Source organism: Chroicocephalus ridibundus, chromosome 17, assembly GCF_963924245.1.
Source record: "Chroicocephalus ridibundus chromosome 17, bChrRid1.1, whole genome shotgun sequence".
In the NCBI taxonomy this organism is placed as follows: Eukaryota; Metazoa; Chordata; class Aves; order Charadriiformes; family Laridae; genus Chroicocephalus; species Chroicocephalus ridibundus.
Window position 1 is genome coordinate 3,705,703 of NC_086300.1, and position 17,688 is coordinate 3,723,390.

General features: G+C 62.9%; 1 protein-coding gene across 4 annotated transcripts in view; it reads right to left on the reverse strand.

Annotated features, from left to right (window-relative positions):
- Window positions 1-636: 636 nt before the first annotated feature.
- Window positions 637-17,688, reverse strand: part of ZNF385C (zinc finger protein 385C) — an 81,259-nt gene continuing 64,207 nt past the window's right edge. For 3 of the 4 annotated variants that reach the window (XM_063354819.1, XM_063354821.1, XM_063354822.1), the window contains 7 exons: window positions 12,990-13,132; window positions 8,790-8,900; window positions 6,374-6,548; window positions 5,292-5,621; window positions 3,513-3,700; window positions 3,196-3,309; window positions 1,540-1,770 (listed from right to left, as the gene is read on the reverse strand). In XM_063354819.1, the coding sequence (XP_063210889.1) occupies window positions 1,546-1,770; window positions 3,196-3,309; window positions 3,513-3,700; window positions 5,292-5,621; window positions 6,374-6,548; window positions 8,790-8,900; window positions 12,990-13,132 (1,286 nt within the window). In that variant the 3' untranslated portion in view covers window positions 1,540-1,545. Of the gene's footprint in view, window positions 1,771-3,195; window positions 3,310-3,512; window positions 3,701-5,291; window positions 5,622-6,373; window positions 6,549-8,789; window positions 8,901-12,989; window positions 13,133-17,688 lie in introns of all 4 variants that reach the window. The other variant, XM_063354820.1, reaches the window with a different exon arrangement.

Consider the following 17,688-nt stretch of genomic DNA (forward strand, 5'->3'; position numbering starts at 1 on the left):
CGTGGGCCACCGCTGAGGTCTCCGAGCCAGCGCCGGGGGACGGGAAGGGAATCGCCTGCACAGAGCTGAGCGTCGCGTTGATTTTTTTCTGCTCCGACCATCACTCCTGGCTGCACGGACAGCATGAGCACCAAAGTAAGTGGCAGACAGCAAATGCGGCGGGCGAGCTGCTCCCCCTGGATTGCATAGATCGGGGTGGGTTGTCACTCCAGCGAAAGGTCCGTTGGGTCGCAACTTTTCCTGCATATTTCTATTTACAGCAGCGCGCTGGGAACCCGGAGCGCCGGGGTTACAGTTTTCAGCCCAGGCCATTGCTGGGCTTTCTGAGCACAGTGAAAAGCAGAGTGACGGCTGCGGGGTCCCTTCGGAGCCTGGTTTTCTGCAGGCTGTGACGGGAGCATCCCAGGGAGAACGCCGGGCGCGGGCCGGGGGTGCCGCCTGCTCCTTCATACCTGATTGTCCGGGCTGCCGCGGACGCCTTTGTTTTTGGGAGTCATTGGTAACTCCCTGGAAGCTCCAAACGGGGATGGGGTTGGACGGCGGGGCCCAGCGGCTGCTGGCGGGCGAGCAGCAGCGTTGCCTTTCACTGGAGAACCCAAAGTGCTTGAGGAACATTCACTCACAGCCTCACAGCATCTCCCGGGAGGTAGGGACAGGGCTGTCCCCCGGCGGGGAGGGGACAGAGGCAAACAGCTGGCGCCGAGCACGGGGTGACCTCCTCGGGGAGCCCGCTCTCCCGTCCTTGCTGGGCTGGAGGGGGTCCGTCCCCGGCCACCCGCCCATCGTGTGCTTCTGGGGGTCCAGGGCAGGGGCAGTGTGCTTTCGGAGGGGGGAGGCACCGGCCCTGGGCTTCGGCTATTGCTCTCGGAGTGAAGATACGGTCAGTGTGGCTGGTGCCCACCGCGGTGGGGGCTCTTTGGCTGGTGGGACGTAAGGGGTCGTGGGGCACAGGGGGCTGGTGGGCAACACGGAAGCCCCCAGCCAGCACGGGAAAGTGCAGGGCTGGTGAAGGCACAGCCAGCCCAGCCCGAGAGGGAACTGCCAACTTTCCGCTTGTGCTGGGGTCGTTTCTCCCAGTAAGAGCTGGGATGAGACTCCCCTCGCAGTTCCCTTCCCACTGGGCTGGCAGGGACCGGCCGGCCAGAGGGATGCTCCCTCCCCCGGGGAGCAGATGGCTCCTCTTCTTCCAGTTTGGCAACTGGGAGGGTGATGAATAAGAAACCAGCGGGCTGAGGACAAGCAGCACCCAGCCACGAGACACAGGAGGGTCCTGGTGACTCGAGCACCGTCTTCTCCCTCCCTGGGCGCGGGGCCGGCGCGGGCTGGGGGAGCAGCAGGGATGGACGGCGGCGCTGGCTGGGCTCTGCCGGGGCGTCTCGCTCCAGCAGGCGCCTGCTCGAAGCGAAGGAGAAGCCGAGGTTGATGTCTACGACTATGGTTTCCCACCAGCCAGAAGAGCCGCCTGCCCGGGAGCGCCATCCCGCACCGGGCACCCCCCGGCACAGCCCGGTGGGTGGCGGAGGGGCCCTCGGTGGGCGAGCAGCTCTAGTAGGGAGCGAAGACGATGGGGCCTGGCGTGGTGCGGACGTGGGCTGGCGGCGTTCGGAAAAGGGCTGGTCCGAGGATCGGGGCTTGGAAGAGGGTGGTGGCCGCGGCTGGTCTCAGGGCGAGGGGGCCAGGCATGGCGCAGATGGCGGCCGTGGTGAGCGGGCTGGGCAGGAAGCGGGTCGCCAGGGTTTTGGTGAGATGCTTTTGCAAAGCCAGCTTGGACTGTGGAGAGGAGGAGGAGGAGGAGGAGGAGGAGGAGGAGGAGGAGCGAGACACCGTGAGGCACCCGGCTGCAGGAGAGCCCCCAGCCCCCCGCGTCAGCCCCGGCCCACGCTCGCTCCCCGCTGAGCTCCCTGCACGTCTCCGCAGCGAATCCAGCCCCGGCCCTGACCCAACGCAGGCTCCATCCCACAGGGTCCCTCGCTCGGCCGCTCCCGGGATGCCCCCATCGTGGTGACCTCCCCGGGGAGGTCCTCAGCCCCACCACCCCGACCCGGAGTCCAACGTGGTGTTTCTGCCCGCTGGGCCGTGCCCTGCAGCCGTGCTTCCCTTCCCTGGCATCACGTTTGCTGCCCAGCTCTCGCCGAGCTGCGCGTCCCTGCAAACCAAGCGCTTCGGCTGGGTTCGTTAACCGAGTTAACTGCGCCGCGCCGGCCCCAACGCCCATCCCAGCTCTCCCGTTCCTGAAACAGGTGGGAGGCTCACCGGTGCTGCCATTGTGAATGCTGTGGCCAGGGAAATCACGTTAGTCCCATGCTTTCCTTCCCCATCATAGACTCAAAACTCCTCTCACCGCTGCAGCCCACCCTCCCAGGGGAGCAGCTTCCACGTGATAACGGGAACCAAGGCTTTTTTTCAGTGGTGCCCGGGGACAGGACAAGGGGTAACGGGCACAAACTTGCCCCTGGGAAGTTCCATCTCAACAGGAGGAGGAACTTCTTTGCTGTGAGGGTGGCAGAGCCCTGGCACAGGCTGCCCAGAGAGGTGGGGGAGTCTCCGTCTCTGGAGACATTCCAACCCCGCCTGGCCGCGTTCCTGTGCCACCTGTTGGAGCGGGGCCAGAGGAGGCCCCGGAGATGCTGGGAGGGCTGGAGCCCCTCTGCTGTGGGGACAGGCTGAGAGAGCTGGGGGGGTTCAGCCTGGAGAAGAGAAGGCTCCGGGGAGACCTTGGAGCCCCTTCCAGTCCCTAAAGGGTGGCCTACAGGAAGGATGGGGAGGGACTCTGGATCAGGGAGGGTAATGGTAGGACAAGGGGTAATGGTTTCAAGCTGAAGGAGGGGAGATTTAGATGGATATCAGGAAGAAATTCTTGGCTGTGAGGGGGGTGAGCCCCTGGCCCAGGTTGCCCAGAGAAGCTGTGGCTGCCCCATCCCTGGAGGGGTTCAAGGCCAGGTTGGACGGGGCTTGGAGCAGCCTGGGCTGGTGGGAGGTGTCCCTGCCCAGGGCAGGGGGTGGCACTGGATGAGCTTTAGGGTCCCTTCCAACCCGAACCATTCTGTGATCCTGTGATCTCCAAGAGGTCCCTTCCAACTCCTACCGCTCTGTGATTCTGTGAAAAGCAGCCCCTGTGTCTCCCTGCAGGACACGGTCAACACGGCAAAGAGGGTTTCGGGGAGCAAACCGGGCGGGTGATTTGCAGACAGATACCTTGAGAATACTCACTGCGAGGGCAGCGTTCTTCTGCAGCTTGTTGTAGGGGCTGTACTTGGGCTTGGGCGGCTTCCCCGCCAGCCGGTCTTTGTGCCTCCGGCTGTTCATGTGCTGCGGAAGGAAAACAGCCCGCTCACCCGGAGCCGGGACAGAGAGGGCAGACCCACAGCACCGCCTGGCGTCCACGGGGGACACCCATCACCTCCTCGCGGGGGACCGCCAGGTACCCCCCCCCAGCCCCCCGGTGCCCGCGCAGAGGGGTCCGCACGCCCCCGCGCCCGGTGTCCCAGCGCTGCCAGGCCTGGCGTCGTCACCTGTTTGAGCTGGGTCTCCGAGTTCACGTAGATCTCGCACACTTGGCAGTGAAACGCCTTGTTCTGGATGTTGATGCTGCCCTTGTTGCCGATCCGCTTGGACTTGTGGCCTGCCCGGGACAGGAGCTTGCCTCGGCCCCGCCGCATCTGGGTGCTGTGACCTTCCAGCATCGACTTGTGCTTGGCGCCTGGGGGACAGAGGGGACGCTTGGCAAACACCGACTTAGCAAACGATCCCCGCGCCGTGCCGAGTGCCGCGGCAGCAAGAAGGATGCCCTTGGAGCAACCTGCCCGACAGCACTATGTGTCCCCCCTCCCGTAGGACCCCAGTCCCCCGCTCCCGCCAGCACTCGCAGGCGGAGGGGACAGGGAGCTGCCCAGGAGTCCGGACTCTTCCCAGGGACGCGGCAACCCATTTCCAAACCCTGCCAACCTCCCGTGGCCAGCTGTGCTTCCCGGGCAGACCAGAAATGCTCGGCTTCCCAGAGACATACCCCCACGTCTCTCTCCGTGTGCCAAGACCTTCGGAGAAATTGCTATTTTTAAGCGTGTGCCGGAGCCTGTCGCCTGGCCCCGGGCGGGAGTGCGGTCTGCAGCGCTGGGCACGCGTCGCCCGCCGCCCTGCAGCATCTGAGCTGTGCCCAAGGTCAGAGAGGATCCGGCCGCAGCGCCAGGAATAGCTCGGCGGGGTTGGAGGAGGCGGGGAAGGAGGAACCCGAAATCCCGGCACACCTGGGGACAGGGTGCTCTGTCCTGACCTTGCCAGCGCCGGGATGGCAGGGGCTGGGTGGGCAAGTAATTTAAGCCACCGCTAATTCATTCTATTTTTTAAGGCGTTAAGCAAGGAGCCCGCGTCCGTGTGACAGCCACGGAGGAGCACGAGCCTGCAAACGTTTTGTTTGTTTGTTCTTTTTCCCCCAAATCAGCTCCTGAATTTGTAACCGGAGCTGACAAAAGCAAAAGGACACGTTTGCAGCTAAGCCGCAGTGTGTCCTGAGCCAACCCCTGCGCTCGGCGGCTGCTGCCGCCCCGGCGGGTGCCCAGGGCTGGGGGGAACTGGTTCCCAGTCCTTGCTGAACTGGGGGAGAGGAGCCTCTTCCCTTTAAAACTGGGGTGCCCATCCTTTAGCATCCTCCAGAGAAAGGGGCGAGCCGGGAGCTGGCGCTGCAGGGCCCGCAGACCCCCCAGCATCACGGCTGCCACCCCCCTACCACCGCCCCAGGGGGGTCTGGCTGCCCCCTCCTCCCCTCCCTGGGGGACCCTCGCCACCCCCGGATGCCTGCCCGCCCCGAGGGGCTGCCCCGCGCAGCCACGGGCCATCACGTGCCGCTGGGCTCCGAACCTCGTTAAATTCCCAAGGGGCTTCTCCAAATGAGCAGGAGCCCAAAGCACCCAGCTGCTTTTGGAGGGATTATCCTGGGTCTGACAGGGGCACCGGCACTCGGGTCGCTATCAGCTTAAAGCCAAACTGCAACGGAATATAAAGCAGCCTCCAATCACTTGATTAAACCTATCTGAAAACGTCTTTAATTAAGAGACATGAACAATAAGATAGCGTTTGACCTTGCGAAAATTCACTCTGTAAGCCGCAGCACAGGTAAAACACGGCCGCATGCCCTTGCAAGCCACCTTAATTAACCCTTTTTAATTAAAGTAACACTTGCTAAGGCTGGCCATTCCCCTGCGAGGCTGTTTGGTGGCGGGGCTTTGGACGGAGCCCAGGATGGAGCCGCGAGGGGCCCGTCCCCCCTCTGTCCCCCGCGCGGGCGATGCCCTTACCGGTGTTGTGAGCCTCCAGCTGGGACAGGGAGTTGACGGTCACTTTGCAGGTGGGACAGTAAAGGTGCTGTTTGCTCTTCTTCCCCTCCTTCTCACTCTCGGGGGCCGAGCCGACGCTGCCACCCGACTCGGCTGCCTGCGCCTCGGCTGCCGGGGCGGCGGAGGAGGCCACGCTGGTGGCATCCGAGGTGCCCTCCGACAGCTCCGAGGCCGGTGGGGAGCCCAGCGGGGCCACGCTGCCCGACAGCTCCGACGGCGACTCCTCGGCGCCCGGCAGCAGCCCCAGGCTGCTGCACTCAGCCTCCGGCTCCGGCACACCGTCGGCTTGAGCTGGCGACAGGGAAAGGAAAGCGGGAGCAGGGGGGAAAAGAAAGAAATAGGCAGAAAGAGAAAGTTCTCTGTGCTTGAACAGGTTTTTTGGATTCCAGAGATCACCCTCGTGTCCCCCCCAAGCCCATCTCGGGCACTGTCTGCTCACACTCATCCCTGTGGTGGACGGCTCTTCCCAAGGTCTCTCCCATGACCGCTTTTTTCCGCAGCTCGTGGCAGCCGGGCTCAGCTCAAAAGCCCGGTGAGCTCCAGCGCTGCCGCGGCTCGGGTGGAGCTGCCTCCTCCCAGCCCCGTCCCCGGAGCCCTGGGGATGTGCGAGCCCTCATCAGGAGGGGACGCAGGGAACGCGCCCTCTCCTGCAGCCCTCAGCTCCCAGAGGCACCAACTGCGGGGGAACCACCTGCCATGAGCTGCCCAGGCTCCTGCGCTGGATTTCCACCCCTTCCCCGTGATGCTGTCTCCGGCCAGGCACCCCGGGGTCGCCAGTGGAGCACAAAAAGCTCATTTATTAGCGCTCGTGGTGGCATTGACGCCGCACTAACCACAGCCCTCCTCAGCCCGACCAGCGACTGACCATGGGATGCTCCCACACGAGGCTGCTGCGGTCCAGGATTTAATCGGGCTCTTGAGGATGCTGCAGCCACAGCAGGGCTGTAACGCAAACGCCGCCGCACCCCCGGGAACCGGCCCCGTCGCTCACTCCGGGGTCCCGGGCGGCCAACGCGGCCCCCTCCCGCCCCCCGGCCGCGTACCTGTGCTGCCGGGGTCCCCGCTGCCCTCGGGGCTGGGGGACAAGTCGGCTGCGCCGTCCCGGCCGGCAGCCACCGCCGCAGCCCCCGCCGCCGCCTTCTGCTTGTTCTTCATGGCTTCGATGGCTTTCAGCCTCCGTGCGTGCTTGTGGCCCTTGTAGTGGGCTTCTGCCTGGTTCTGAGGAGGGAGAGATGGGGACGGGCGCATCGGTGCTACGGCCGGACAGATGGATGGACAGAGGGAGGACGGGTGATGGGGTCAGCCCCGGGCCATGGCCGCTCAGACACGTTTTCCACCTCCCCCGGTGACATTCATCCCCAGGGCCACCTCGGAGGTGGCATTTTGGGCTGGGTGCAGCGCAAAGCCGCTTTCCTCCTCCTGCCAGATCGCGCTGCACACAAATGTATTCAGGCCGAGGTATCACTTTGCTAAGACACGGCCGCATTGCGCGGCCAAGATAAGGACCCTGCTCTGATTAAATGCATCAAGTCACTCTCAAAAGAAGCTTTCAGGCAAAATTTATGACTTCAGGACCGTACAATGAATTTTCTAGCTGTAAAAATAAAATAAAAAAGGATGCTGGTGGGGGAGGACACGTCTCCCATTGTAACCTAGTGGGTGTCTAACACGCAATTTACATTCACGGGCTTCGTTCTCCCAGCGAACGCTGAATAATGAAGTGCACGTCGATGGGTTCATGCCTGCACCAAACCGATAAAAACACGCACAAAAGAAAATCACCCGCACATTTGTGTACTTCACAGCTGGGGACAATGCCACATTGTCCCCCAAAACCAACTAGAGTTTAGCAATTTATGGAAACCAAATCCAATATGAATTAAGACACTGTACCACTGAGCAGCACGGATTAATTGCGCGGCGTTCTCAGAGGCCGGCTGAGGCTCCCTGCACTCATAGGAAGAAGCATCCCATCCCTTCCCTCCCCCCGCGGCGTTCCAAGGGCTGGGAACGGTGTCCGGGGCCGGGCAGCGCTGGGTACGTACGTGGGAAAGCGCGAGGCCCGTCGGAGCGCGGGGCCTCATTAGCAAACACAATGAACCTCCCCAGATAACGGGGCCAGGACGCAGCCTAAGTAGGTCACCCCGTCCCCGCTCTGCACAGAGACACGAGTGGCACGAGGGTCCGCGCCAGCCCGCGCCCTCCTGCCGACGTGCCCTTGGGGGGGGACCCAGGCAGGGACGGCAGAACATGGGGTGCCCGCGAGGGCAGTGGGAGCACATGGTGGGACCGACTAATCCCGGCACCGCGCTTCCAGCCGGGATGCAGCTGGGAACGGGAGAGCGATGCTTTTCCCCGAGCCACTTGGCTGCAGGGCAGAATAACGAAGCGCAGAAACGCTGAGCCTGCGCTCGGGGCCGTCGTCCCGTGGGTGCTCAGCGCTGCCTCTCTCCCCCAGGAAGGGATGGCCGAGGCCAGGGGATGCTGCCAGGCTGGCAGCTCTGTAGGCAACGCGTGTGCTGGGCTGAGCGTGCAAGGCTCCTGCTTCCACCCCTGCCATGCACAGCCTGCGTGCCATGCACACCCTGCGTGCCCTGAACATCCTGCGTGCCATGCACACCCTGCACGCCCGCCATGCACACCCTGTGTGCCATGCACACCCTGCATGCCCGCCATGCACACCCTGCGAGCCATGCACACCCTGCGAGCCATGCACACCCTGCACGCCCACCATGCACACCCTGCGTGCCATGCACACCCTGCAGCCACAGCACCAAGGAGTGCGTGGACTGGCTCCGGGTGAGCGGGGCCAGCCCCAGCGAGGGGCTCCGAGGTGCTGCCCGTGCGGAGGAGACTCTGGCCGCTCCGCTCCGAGCCCCGCAAACCCCCATCCCTCTCCTGCCGGCTCCGAAGGGAGAATTCCCTTTCAAACCTCTTTATCAGTTTCCCCACAAAAGATCAGCTGTGCGCGATTCATTACTGCGGGGATCAATGAATGTTTCCTTCCTCCCCCCTACAAGGCGGGTGATTTACTTGGAATAAAAGGCAGGGAAAAAAAAATCCCCACCTGCCACAGCAGAGCTCTGGGAAGCCAAGACAGGGAAGATTATATTCAGCTCCCAAGGACCAGATATGAATTGCACGGGCTGATAAAGCAGCTTAAGCGCAAACACGGAGACCAAGGCAGCAGGGAACAGACCCGAACATGATGCTGAGGAGCGGGGAGAGCCAGCGTGGCAAACGGAGGGTACGGCCCCCCCCGGGAGCGCCTGTGTCGTGGGCAGGGAGGTGGCGGAGGAGACGTCAGCGTGGGGCCACCGCAGAGCCAGGGCGGGCAGAGCTGCGAGGGGCTGTCGCCTGTGCCACCGATGTCCCCGTCGTGGGATGCCCCTGCTCAGCCCCAGGCGCTGGCACCGACACAGGCCCCGCGCATCCCGCCGCCCACCCGGCCCCGCTTACCGCAGAGTTGAAGCGCAGGTGGCAGATGTTGCAGGAGATGAACTGCTTCTTCTTGAGCGGGGCGGGCACGCCGAAGGTGTGGCTGATCACCGCCTTCTGCACCGGGTCCATCTGGAAGGGGAGGGAAGGCAGAGGGCGGCTGGGTGCCGTGCCGCGATGGTCACCCCGGCTCGGCACCGCGACCCGGCCATGCCCATGCCCGCCAGGGAGCACCGGCAGAGCTCTGGCTGGCTGCGGCGGCGGAGCCGCCCCAACTGCCACGGAGGGACCCCCGCACGGGGCAAGACGCTGCGGAGATGCCCGTTCTCGTCCTTTTTAAGCCATCCCTGAAAAATCCAAACCGGTGGGGGCCAAACGCCTGCTGCGGTCTGGCAGAGGGGACGAGGCCGCTGCGGGGGCACAGACTGCGGACCCCCATCCTCCCCGGCCCCGTCGTACTCCCCTGTGTGTCCCCTCTCCCCCCATCACAGACACCAATGTCACAGACAGCAATTTGTTTCTGCTTGAGCTGCCAGTTGCTGTCCTCGACCTCCCAGCGCCAGGGCGATTTTCCCAGACCCTTAGCAGGAGCAGAAACCACCAAAACAGGGGGGCAGAGGCGATCAAAACCAGCAACCGGCCATTAATCCTCCACGTGCTCTTGGCCAGGGAGCCGGAACGTCCCCGGTGAAAACCGAGGGCGCGAGCGGAGCCACGTGTGCCTGCTGCTTGCCCAGGACGCTGCCCGGTGCAGGCGGGGGCCGGGGCAGGAGGGACGGCGGTGCCCACGGCCACCGCTCGCCCAAGGCAAAGCCACCCCGGGCTGCCCCGCTCCCGGCCGGGCGTGCGCTTCGCCTGCTCCAATCCAATGACGAGACGGACGACTTGGGAGCCTGCGCAGCCCCGGGTGTCGCACCGAGGACGGGCAGGGACACGGAACGGCCCCAGAGCCCTGCCGTGAGCCGCGTCCCTGCCCGAGCCCAGCGACGGCACGCGGGGGCTGCTGGCGAGGCAGATGCTGCCGGCTGATGACAGCCCCCGGCGCTTCTGTCTCTGCCCAGGGCTCGGCGTCATTCCTCAGCCCGGGCAGCAAACTTGTCCGAAAAGCCATAATTGTTTTAAACAAAATGCATTTATTAAGGGAGGGAAAAATAAGAATAACCTCTTTGTTCGAGCGTGGCTATAATCTATAATGCAAGTATTGTTCCCCTACCCTGTGGCATAGGAAGATTATCTTATCTGAGTCCTGCTGTCAGTAGAGCCTTGGGTTTTCAGGCGATCGTATTTCTCTGCAAAGCTATTTCGTTGCTGAGACAGGTGCATCAGTCTTGGAGGCACATGCCTGGACAACGGAGCCATTATCAAGACCCCAAATTCCTTTCCAGGAGTGAGCAGAATGGTAAAGGCAGGTGATTAATGAAGCGCCTGTTCGCTACGAAATTTTACTCAACTTATCTGGCATATAAATGAAGAGGCATCTGGGGTTCGGCGGAGACCCCGGAGGAAGCTACAGATGGCGAAGACGCTGCTCCACCCCTGGCGACAAGCATTGCAGCATCCCCCCTCGCCGCCCGTCTGCAGGCAGGCGCGGGGCCGGCGCGTTTTCCAGAGATACACCCACCTTTTCCACGCAAAGAAAAAGAAAAACGGCTCCAACCTCGGCAGCGTGTGGCGCTGGAAGCCCAGCCCGGCTCCATCCTGCGCGGCAGCACCGCGCGCATCCCAAGCTGGGATGCCACCCAAGAGCCCTTGTGCTTTGCTCCCCGTGAAAATACAAACCCACTGTCAATCTTCTCCCTGGCGCAGGCACTCACTGCTATTTCAGACAGAAGACAGACACCCCCCCCGCGCTCCCCCGGCACCGGCGAGGGTCGGTGCCGCAGTGGTACGTACCGCTGCCCGCAGCCAGGTGGGTCGAGGCTCTTCCCAGCGGTTCCCAGTAAAACAGACCCGAGAGCAGAGGCTTTGGGCACCGCACACGTGGAGAATAAAGATCTTGGCTTTATAGGCAATTCTTATTGACTCACATTACTTTATTTATCCCTGGATGTTCCTACCGATATAAATAGAGATCCCTGCGCTCAGCTCCCTGCCGGCCACCGAGGTCAGAAAGGGGAATTCGCGGGGACGCAGCATCGGTTGCGTCTCCTGCCGTGGCTCTGCGAGGGGCTGCTGGGTCCCGGGGATTTGCAACACCCCAAAAGCTGGCAAGGGCCCTTCCAGCACAAAACGCGCCTTCTGCGTCGCCTTAGGATTATTATTTTTTTTTTTCCTCTGCTGTGGTTGCTTTAAGGGGCAGGAGAGCTCAGCTTGGAAAGGTTTCGCTCGCTCCAGAGTAAAACATCCGCTGGGTTCATGAGAGCCTTGTGACCTGCTCAAAGCGTTCTGCTGCGCGGTCGCAAACAGCTCCCGCTCCACCGGGCAGCGCCCGATCCTGCCCAGCATCGCCAGTAAGCAAAGGCAAACCCCCCCGATTCCTCTGTACAGCAATTCACACACGGCAGCTCTCCCAAAAAGTGAAATACCCTGACTGAGGCCCCCTCCCACCCTCCCAAATTCCCCCTGAGGCTCACGGATACTTGGGCAGAGAAATGAGGAGCCTCCAGCCCGGCTCTGGGGCACGGCGATGCTCGAGCCCCGCGGGGACGGGGACTCTGCTCGGGGTCCCTGCGAAGCCGCCTGCCCGGGCACGACGCTGAGCCTTCGCAGCCCCAGCCTCAGCCCCTTCTCCAGCACAAACGCACCCCGCCAAGGCGGCTCCCGCCCCCGGAGGATCCGCATCCTCCATCCGCAGCCACCATCACGCGCCGGGCTCGGGGCCGAGCTCACAGCAATCAACACAAGGTGCCCTAACCGCCGGGACAGCCTCCCCCAGCACCTCCATCCCCGCGGCCCACGCGGCCCCACAGAGCACAGCAGCAGCTCGACGGGGCTGCGTGGCTCCGGCAAGCGCCAGGGATCCATTTCCCAAATTATTAGTATTGTTTTTCAGCAACACGGCTCTGGAGAACACGTGCCAAGGCGGGGGCAGGCGGGAGCCCGGGAGAACAAACAACAGGGTCTGGTTCAAGTCAGCTACTGACTCCAGCGACTAAAAAAAGGAGCCCAGACAAAGAGCAGCCACCTTTATGGCATCAAAAAAATCCTCCTCTCCTGTGTTTCTGCTTGTTAGCACAGGGAGAGACAGGCTAGAGCTGGGATTTCAAAAGAGCTTAAAGGAGTTAGACGGCTGAATCCCATTCAACAGCAACAGGAACCCTGTACTTAATTTCTACGGCCGACTTTGAAGATCTCGGTGATAATTCGCACCTTCTGAGCACGTTTAATCTCAAAGCCGCTTACAAAAGGCCAGGAAAGTCCCGTTTCCAGGCTCAGGAGGGAAAAAAACAGGCATTTACCAAACCCAGCGAAGTCCATCCTGCCTCTGCAGGGGGAGCAGCTCCCCGTCCCGCTCCCCGCTGCCCCTCGGCAGAGCAAAACCTGCTCCTCCACGATGCCGGGAGCCGGCTCCCAGGGGAATCCCAGGCAGCTGAACCACCAGGGACACAAAGCAGGGCAAGAGAGGGGTCCGGGAGCTGGTCCCAGCCCTCCCACAGCAAGAGGCGTGGGGCCGTGCCCGGGGGGGACGGGGACCCCGGCCCGGCTGACAGCAGCCTGGGGAGAGCAGCACGGAGCGGGGACAACCCGAGACGCTGCCCTGTGTCTTTGTGCACATCCACGTCGGTTTAGGTATATAACAGAGCATCTCGCCGAGACGCGTTTAACTGCGTAACACAAGCGCTTAGTCGGCGGTTCGAGGTTGGGGACGCTGAGCCTGGTCCCACAGCGACCGGGCTCGCCCGACACCCGCAGCACCAGCCACATCCCCTGGATCGTCACACTCCTCCTCTCTTTCTTTCCTTTTCTTTCTTTATTTTTTCAACTAATGAACTGCTCCCCAGAGCTACTTTATTACTATTGATTCCAGGAGCAAAATCCAATTGATCTCGGTTAAAACGAACCAGCTTTTTAATTCTGGTGTATGCGGGCGACGGCTGGGCAGGAACCACTCTGAGCTAAGGGCAGGGTGGGCGCGTTGCACCATCATCCAGCACCCAAAGACCCCAGTAATTAAGGCAGAAATGATCTGGCGGGTTTTGAGGAGTGGTGCCGTGTAGAAGAGGGACCACTGCAGGGGAGGAGGGTCCGGCGGCCGATGCCCACCCACCCCCGGGGACTCACCGTGTTGAAGTTGGGGAAGAGGTTGAGCGGTGACGTCCCGTTGAGCCTGAAGGTCAGAAAGTGCTTGATGTCCAAAGGGGGATGAAGGGGACGGCCGGGGATAGGCAACGACGCGAGGAGGGGGCTGCTGTGTCCGGAGGGACCTGGGCAGGCAGAGGGGAAAGAGCAGCGTTAGCGGTGGTGGCCCCTGCTTGCAGCGGGGGGGACAGGCAACGCAGGGACACGGCATGTGGGGACATGGCACACGGTCTCCGGACCTCCTTGGCAAAAGCCCCCAGCCCAGGGTGGCCCTGGGCCCCCTGCTGCCTTTTGGGCTCCAAACCAGCATCCCGGCTCAAAGCCACCTTCACGTCAGAGCGTCGACACGCTCAGGGGTTCGCTCCCAAACCCCCCGAAAGGCGTCACAACCTCTCCCGGGAAAACAACCCCTTCCCCGGGCTCTCCCTCGCCGGCACCACGGGGGCTGCTCCTTCCCGGGGCCACTGCTTCTGCGGCTGCCGGCAGCAGCCGAGGCGAGCGCCGGGCTGAGCCGCCCCTGCCACCGCACGGCGTCAGGCTTCAATTTTGGGTGCCCCCTGGTCCCATCCAAGCTGCGCGGGCACCCCAGCTCTGCCCCTCCAGGGGTATTTTGGGTGGAAGCCCCCGGGGACGGGGACACCCCTGGGAAGGAGGGAAGGCCAAGCAGAGGGGCTCTGTCCCCAGCCCACTCCCCGTCCCCGTCCCAGCGCGTCGCCCCACTCGGCGGCCCCGGGCCGATGGTTCCCCACCTGGACTCATCCACCCCCCCCCCACCCTGGCACAGCACCCTCTGACCCACGGAGGGCCAGGGCTGGGCTCCTGCACCTGTGAGAGCCAGGAAAAAAGCTAAAACAAACAAACAAGCGAATAAAATACAATAAATCAGAAAAGGTTTCAAAACACTGAAAGCCAGAAAAGCCCATTCGCATCTCATGTGGCTTCACACCTCCCCCAGCCCTGTCCCTCCACCGGGAACAAGGACAAGGCCAACGTTCCTTTTTCTTTTTTGTTTGATTTTTGATTTCTGGGTTCTTTTTCGCCTTGAAGGCGGTTGTGGAGCCCCGGTGCAGCATCACCCCCAGCCCACTGCCCCGGTGCCGAGGGCAGCCCCAGCCCCTCATGGGAGGACGGGAGCAGCCGGTGCCCTGGGGGGGTGTCACAAACACCGACCGGGAGCCACAATCCCCGGTGCCACTTTGGGACCCTGCCGAGGCACCCGCCCCCTGCAGCCCCCCCAGCCCCGACCCCGGCCGGGCAGGATGGGGACCCCCGGCCGGCGGCGGGTGCTGCTCCCCCGGCGCTTCGCTGTTCGCTCCGCCGGCGGAAGGCGGGCTGGTGCGGGAGCCGAGATGCAAATCTGAAATGCAAAGTTTGAGAGATTTGCTGAATTTGAGCAGCGAGCGCGGCCCCCGCGGGCACCGACGACCTCTTTCTGGGAGAGCGCACACGGGCGGCTCTGCAGCGGCACCGGAGCCGTCCCCGAGCCAGGCCTGACTCCGGGGAAAAATTACAGTTTGCTTCATCAGGCGTGCATTGATCGAGTTAATTCCAGAGTCGCCCAGAAGGGAAATCTGGGAAACTGTTTTAAAAATAAATAAATAAAATTACTGCAACAGCGACGAGGGAGGGAGCAAAAGCAAGCAGAAATGGGTGAACGATGCATAATTAACCTTCTGAGGCGTGAAACAGTATTTCTGCATCAAATCATCGGAGACGGCATGGCCGGCGCCTGGAGAGCCGGCCCCCGGGGACCCCCAGCCCGCACGCACGGCCATGACCCCGCGGAGCAGCAGCAGCTACAGCAGCGGCATTTCGGGTCGGATTGAGGGGTTTCCACTTGCCTTTGTCAGTACATTTTGCACTGATTGCACTGGGCTTAAAAAAAAAAATATATCTATATATATACACTACATTTACCACTGGGAGGAAGAAGAGGACGACGGGTGGATACCTGCCCTCACCATCAGTAGCCCAACAAAGGGGGTTTGCAGCCCAACAAATGCCACCGCGCCGGCAAAACCTGGCTCTGCTGCCCGGCCCCACGGCAGAGGGGTTTGGTGCCCGGGACGCAGCTCGGTGGCCCGGGGGTACTGGGGGGGGACAGGCTCCTGGGAATGGCCACTGCCCACGGTGCCCACTGCCCACTGACGCACTAAGGACACGACACACCAAGTCACTCTGGCACGTCCTTGAGCCCAAATTTGTGGATTAAACATATATTCTGGGCTGGGTCTGCAGTGCAGGGGCAAAACAGGCTCAGAGAGGAGAGAGCCCAGAATCACAGAATCCCGGACTGGCCGGGGTGGGAAGGGCCCTCTGGAGATCATCCCCTCCAACCCCCGGCCAGAGCAGGGTCACCCAGAGCAGGTGGCACAGGAACGCGGCCAGGCGGGGTTGGAATGTCTCCAGAGACGGAGACTCCCCCACCTCCCTGGGCAGCCTGTGCCAGGGCTCTGCCACCCTCACAGCAAAGAAGTTCCTCCTCCTGTTGAGATGGAACTTCCCAGGGGCAAGTTTGTGCCCGTTACCCCTTGTCCTGTCCCCGGGCACCACTGAGAAGAGCCTGGCCCCATCCTCCTGACACCCCCCCTTGAAGTATTTATCAGCGTTGATAAGATCCCCCCTCGGTCGCCTTTTTTCCAGGCTGAAGAGACCCAAATCCCTCAGCCTTTCTCCATCAGAGAGGTGTTCCAGTCCCCTCAGCATCTCGGTGGCCCTTTGCTCTCCCCTCTCCAGCAGTTCCCTGTCCTGGAAGCCAAGATGGGACCCTTTGGAGGGGACAGGACCTTTCCCTCCCCGTTCTGCCATCAAACTATTCAAGACCCCCACGAGCAGGAAAAGGGCTGAAATACTCCCAACAGCATCATCCTTGTCCAGGCACCCCGCGAGGAGCGGCCACGCGCCGGCAGAGGAGCAAAGGCAGCACTCTGCGGAATGACGCGCTGTGGCCAGCGTGGCTCGCTGGCCCCTGGCCACAGAGGGGAGACAGGACAGCAGCCACGCGGCACAAAGTCACCCCCGGCTGCGGTTTGCCTGAACCTCAGCTGCTCACAAAAGCCTAAGCAGCGCGTGCAGGGCCAGGGCAGGCCAGCGGCGCTCCCCGGCGAGGAGCGAGCCCCCCGGCACGCCACAGCACCCCGCCGGGGCACCGGCCACCGCACCACACTCTTGGGGCACCTTCCCAAGGTTACGGGGCCACGCCGCCACGGCTCCCGCCTTACCTTTGCTGCAGGGCAGATTCCGGCAGCAGCTGCGGGCTGTATTTTTAGGTATTAATTAGCCACTCAATTAAGGGGATTTGCTCTGGGGAGAGTGGCAGGGCCCCCAGGTCTGTATAGGATGACACGACCTTACCCGAGGTGACGGGCACGGCCACCAGCAGGGTGGGCTTTGCCGCTGAATGGCATCCCCAGATGCTCGGTCCTCAGCTCCGGAGCGGGACCGTCCGCCACCGCGGCGCTGTCTTTGTCTCTCCCTCTATTTTGGCAGAGGACCCCCCACCCCTGCAGCAAACACGGCACCGCGGTGTCAGCCCCGGGGTCCCGCGACACGCGCGGGGCTCTGCGGAGCATCGCGAGGGGCCGGTGCAAGGAGGGCAGCGCAGGCGCCCCGTGCTCCTGGCCCCACGCCCCGGCCAGGCTCTCGGCACGTGGCACCCGGCCCGAGCCATGGAGGCGGGACACTGCACCCGTGGGGACATCCCGCCACCCTGCCACCGAGTCAGTCCCCGAGCCACGGGCAGGGCTGAGCCGCTGCAGCCCAGGGGGGACCCTTCGTCCCCCCAGCTCTGCAGCGAGGGGGCACGGACACTCTTCACTGAGCAGCCAGGCCTGGCTGAAAGACGCCAAGCCACTCGGTGTCACCGCTGTGGTGCCGCGCGTCCCCTGCCTGGGGCTCAGCCCGGAGCCACCAGCTTAGCCCCTTCCCAGGTCCCGAAGCTCAGCCCCGCTCCCGTCCCGCAGGCACGCGACTCTCGGAGGGGTCCCTTGGAGTTTAAAGACGTGTTTCAGCCCTTCATTTAACCAAGCCCGCCCAGGACTGTCCCCAGCTGCCATCCCCAGCCCGTCCCCCCCACCTCTTCGCTCCGCACAGCGACCACACGCACGCCTGCGGTTGGTTTTCTCCCGGCTCCCCTGCGAGGCAGATCAGAGCAACTGCTGTGCTCTAACGCTACGCCTGTGCGAACCTCCAAGAAACGCCTCTGCGAGCGGCAGGGACAAGGCTGTGCGTTTTCATACCGACACGCGATTCTGCCAAGGACCTGTCTCCGCAGACGCCGGCTGCCTCGCAAGAGCATCTGGCGCAGAGTCTGCACAGGACAGATGGAGACGGAGCTGTTTATTCACACGGAAGCGGCCTGGCTCCCTCCCATTTGGTAGGTGTTCGCAGCAAATTTTGGTGGTGTCTCAAATTCCTTACCCAGGGCTTTAAAGCTTTTGTCTCTGGCCAAGCACGGGCTGAATTCGCTCCAGCTCTTTCCAGGAGGCTTTCTGGGAGACGCGTGCGCGGTCCCCGATGCCAAAGGCTGCTGGCAGGAGAAGCGGAGCAGCGGCCGGTCACAGCCCCGGAGCACGACCGCAGCTCCGGAGCAGCCCCGGCACCGCGCGGAGTCCGACCAGTAACGGACAGATTGCACCGTGTTGGACTCCCGGAGGAACCAGACCCCGCAAACCCGACCCGG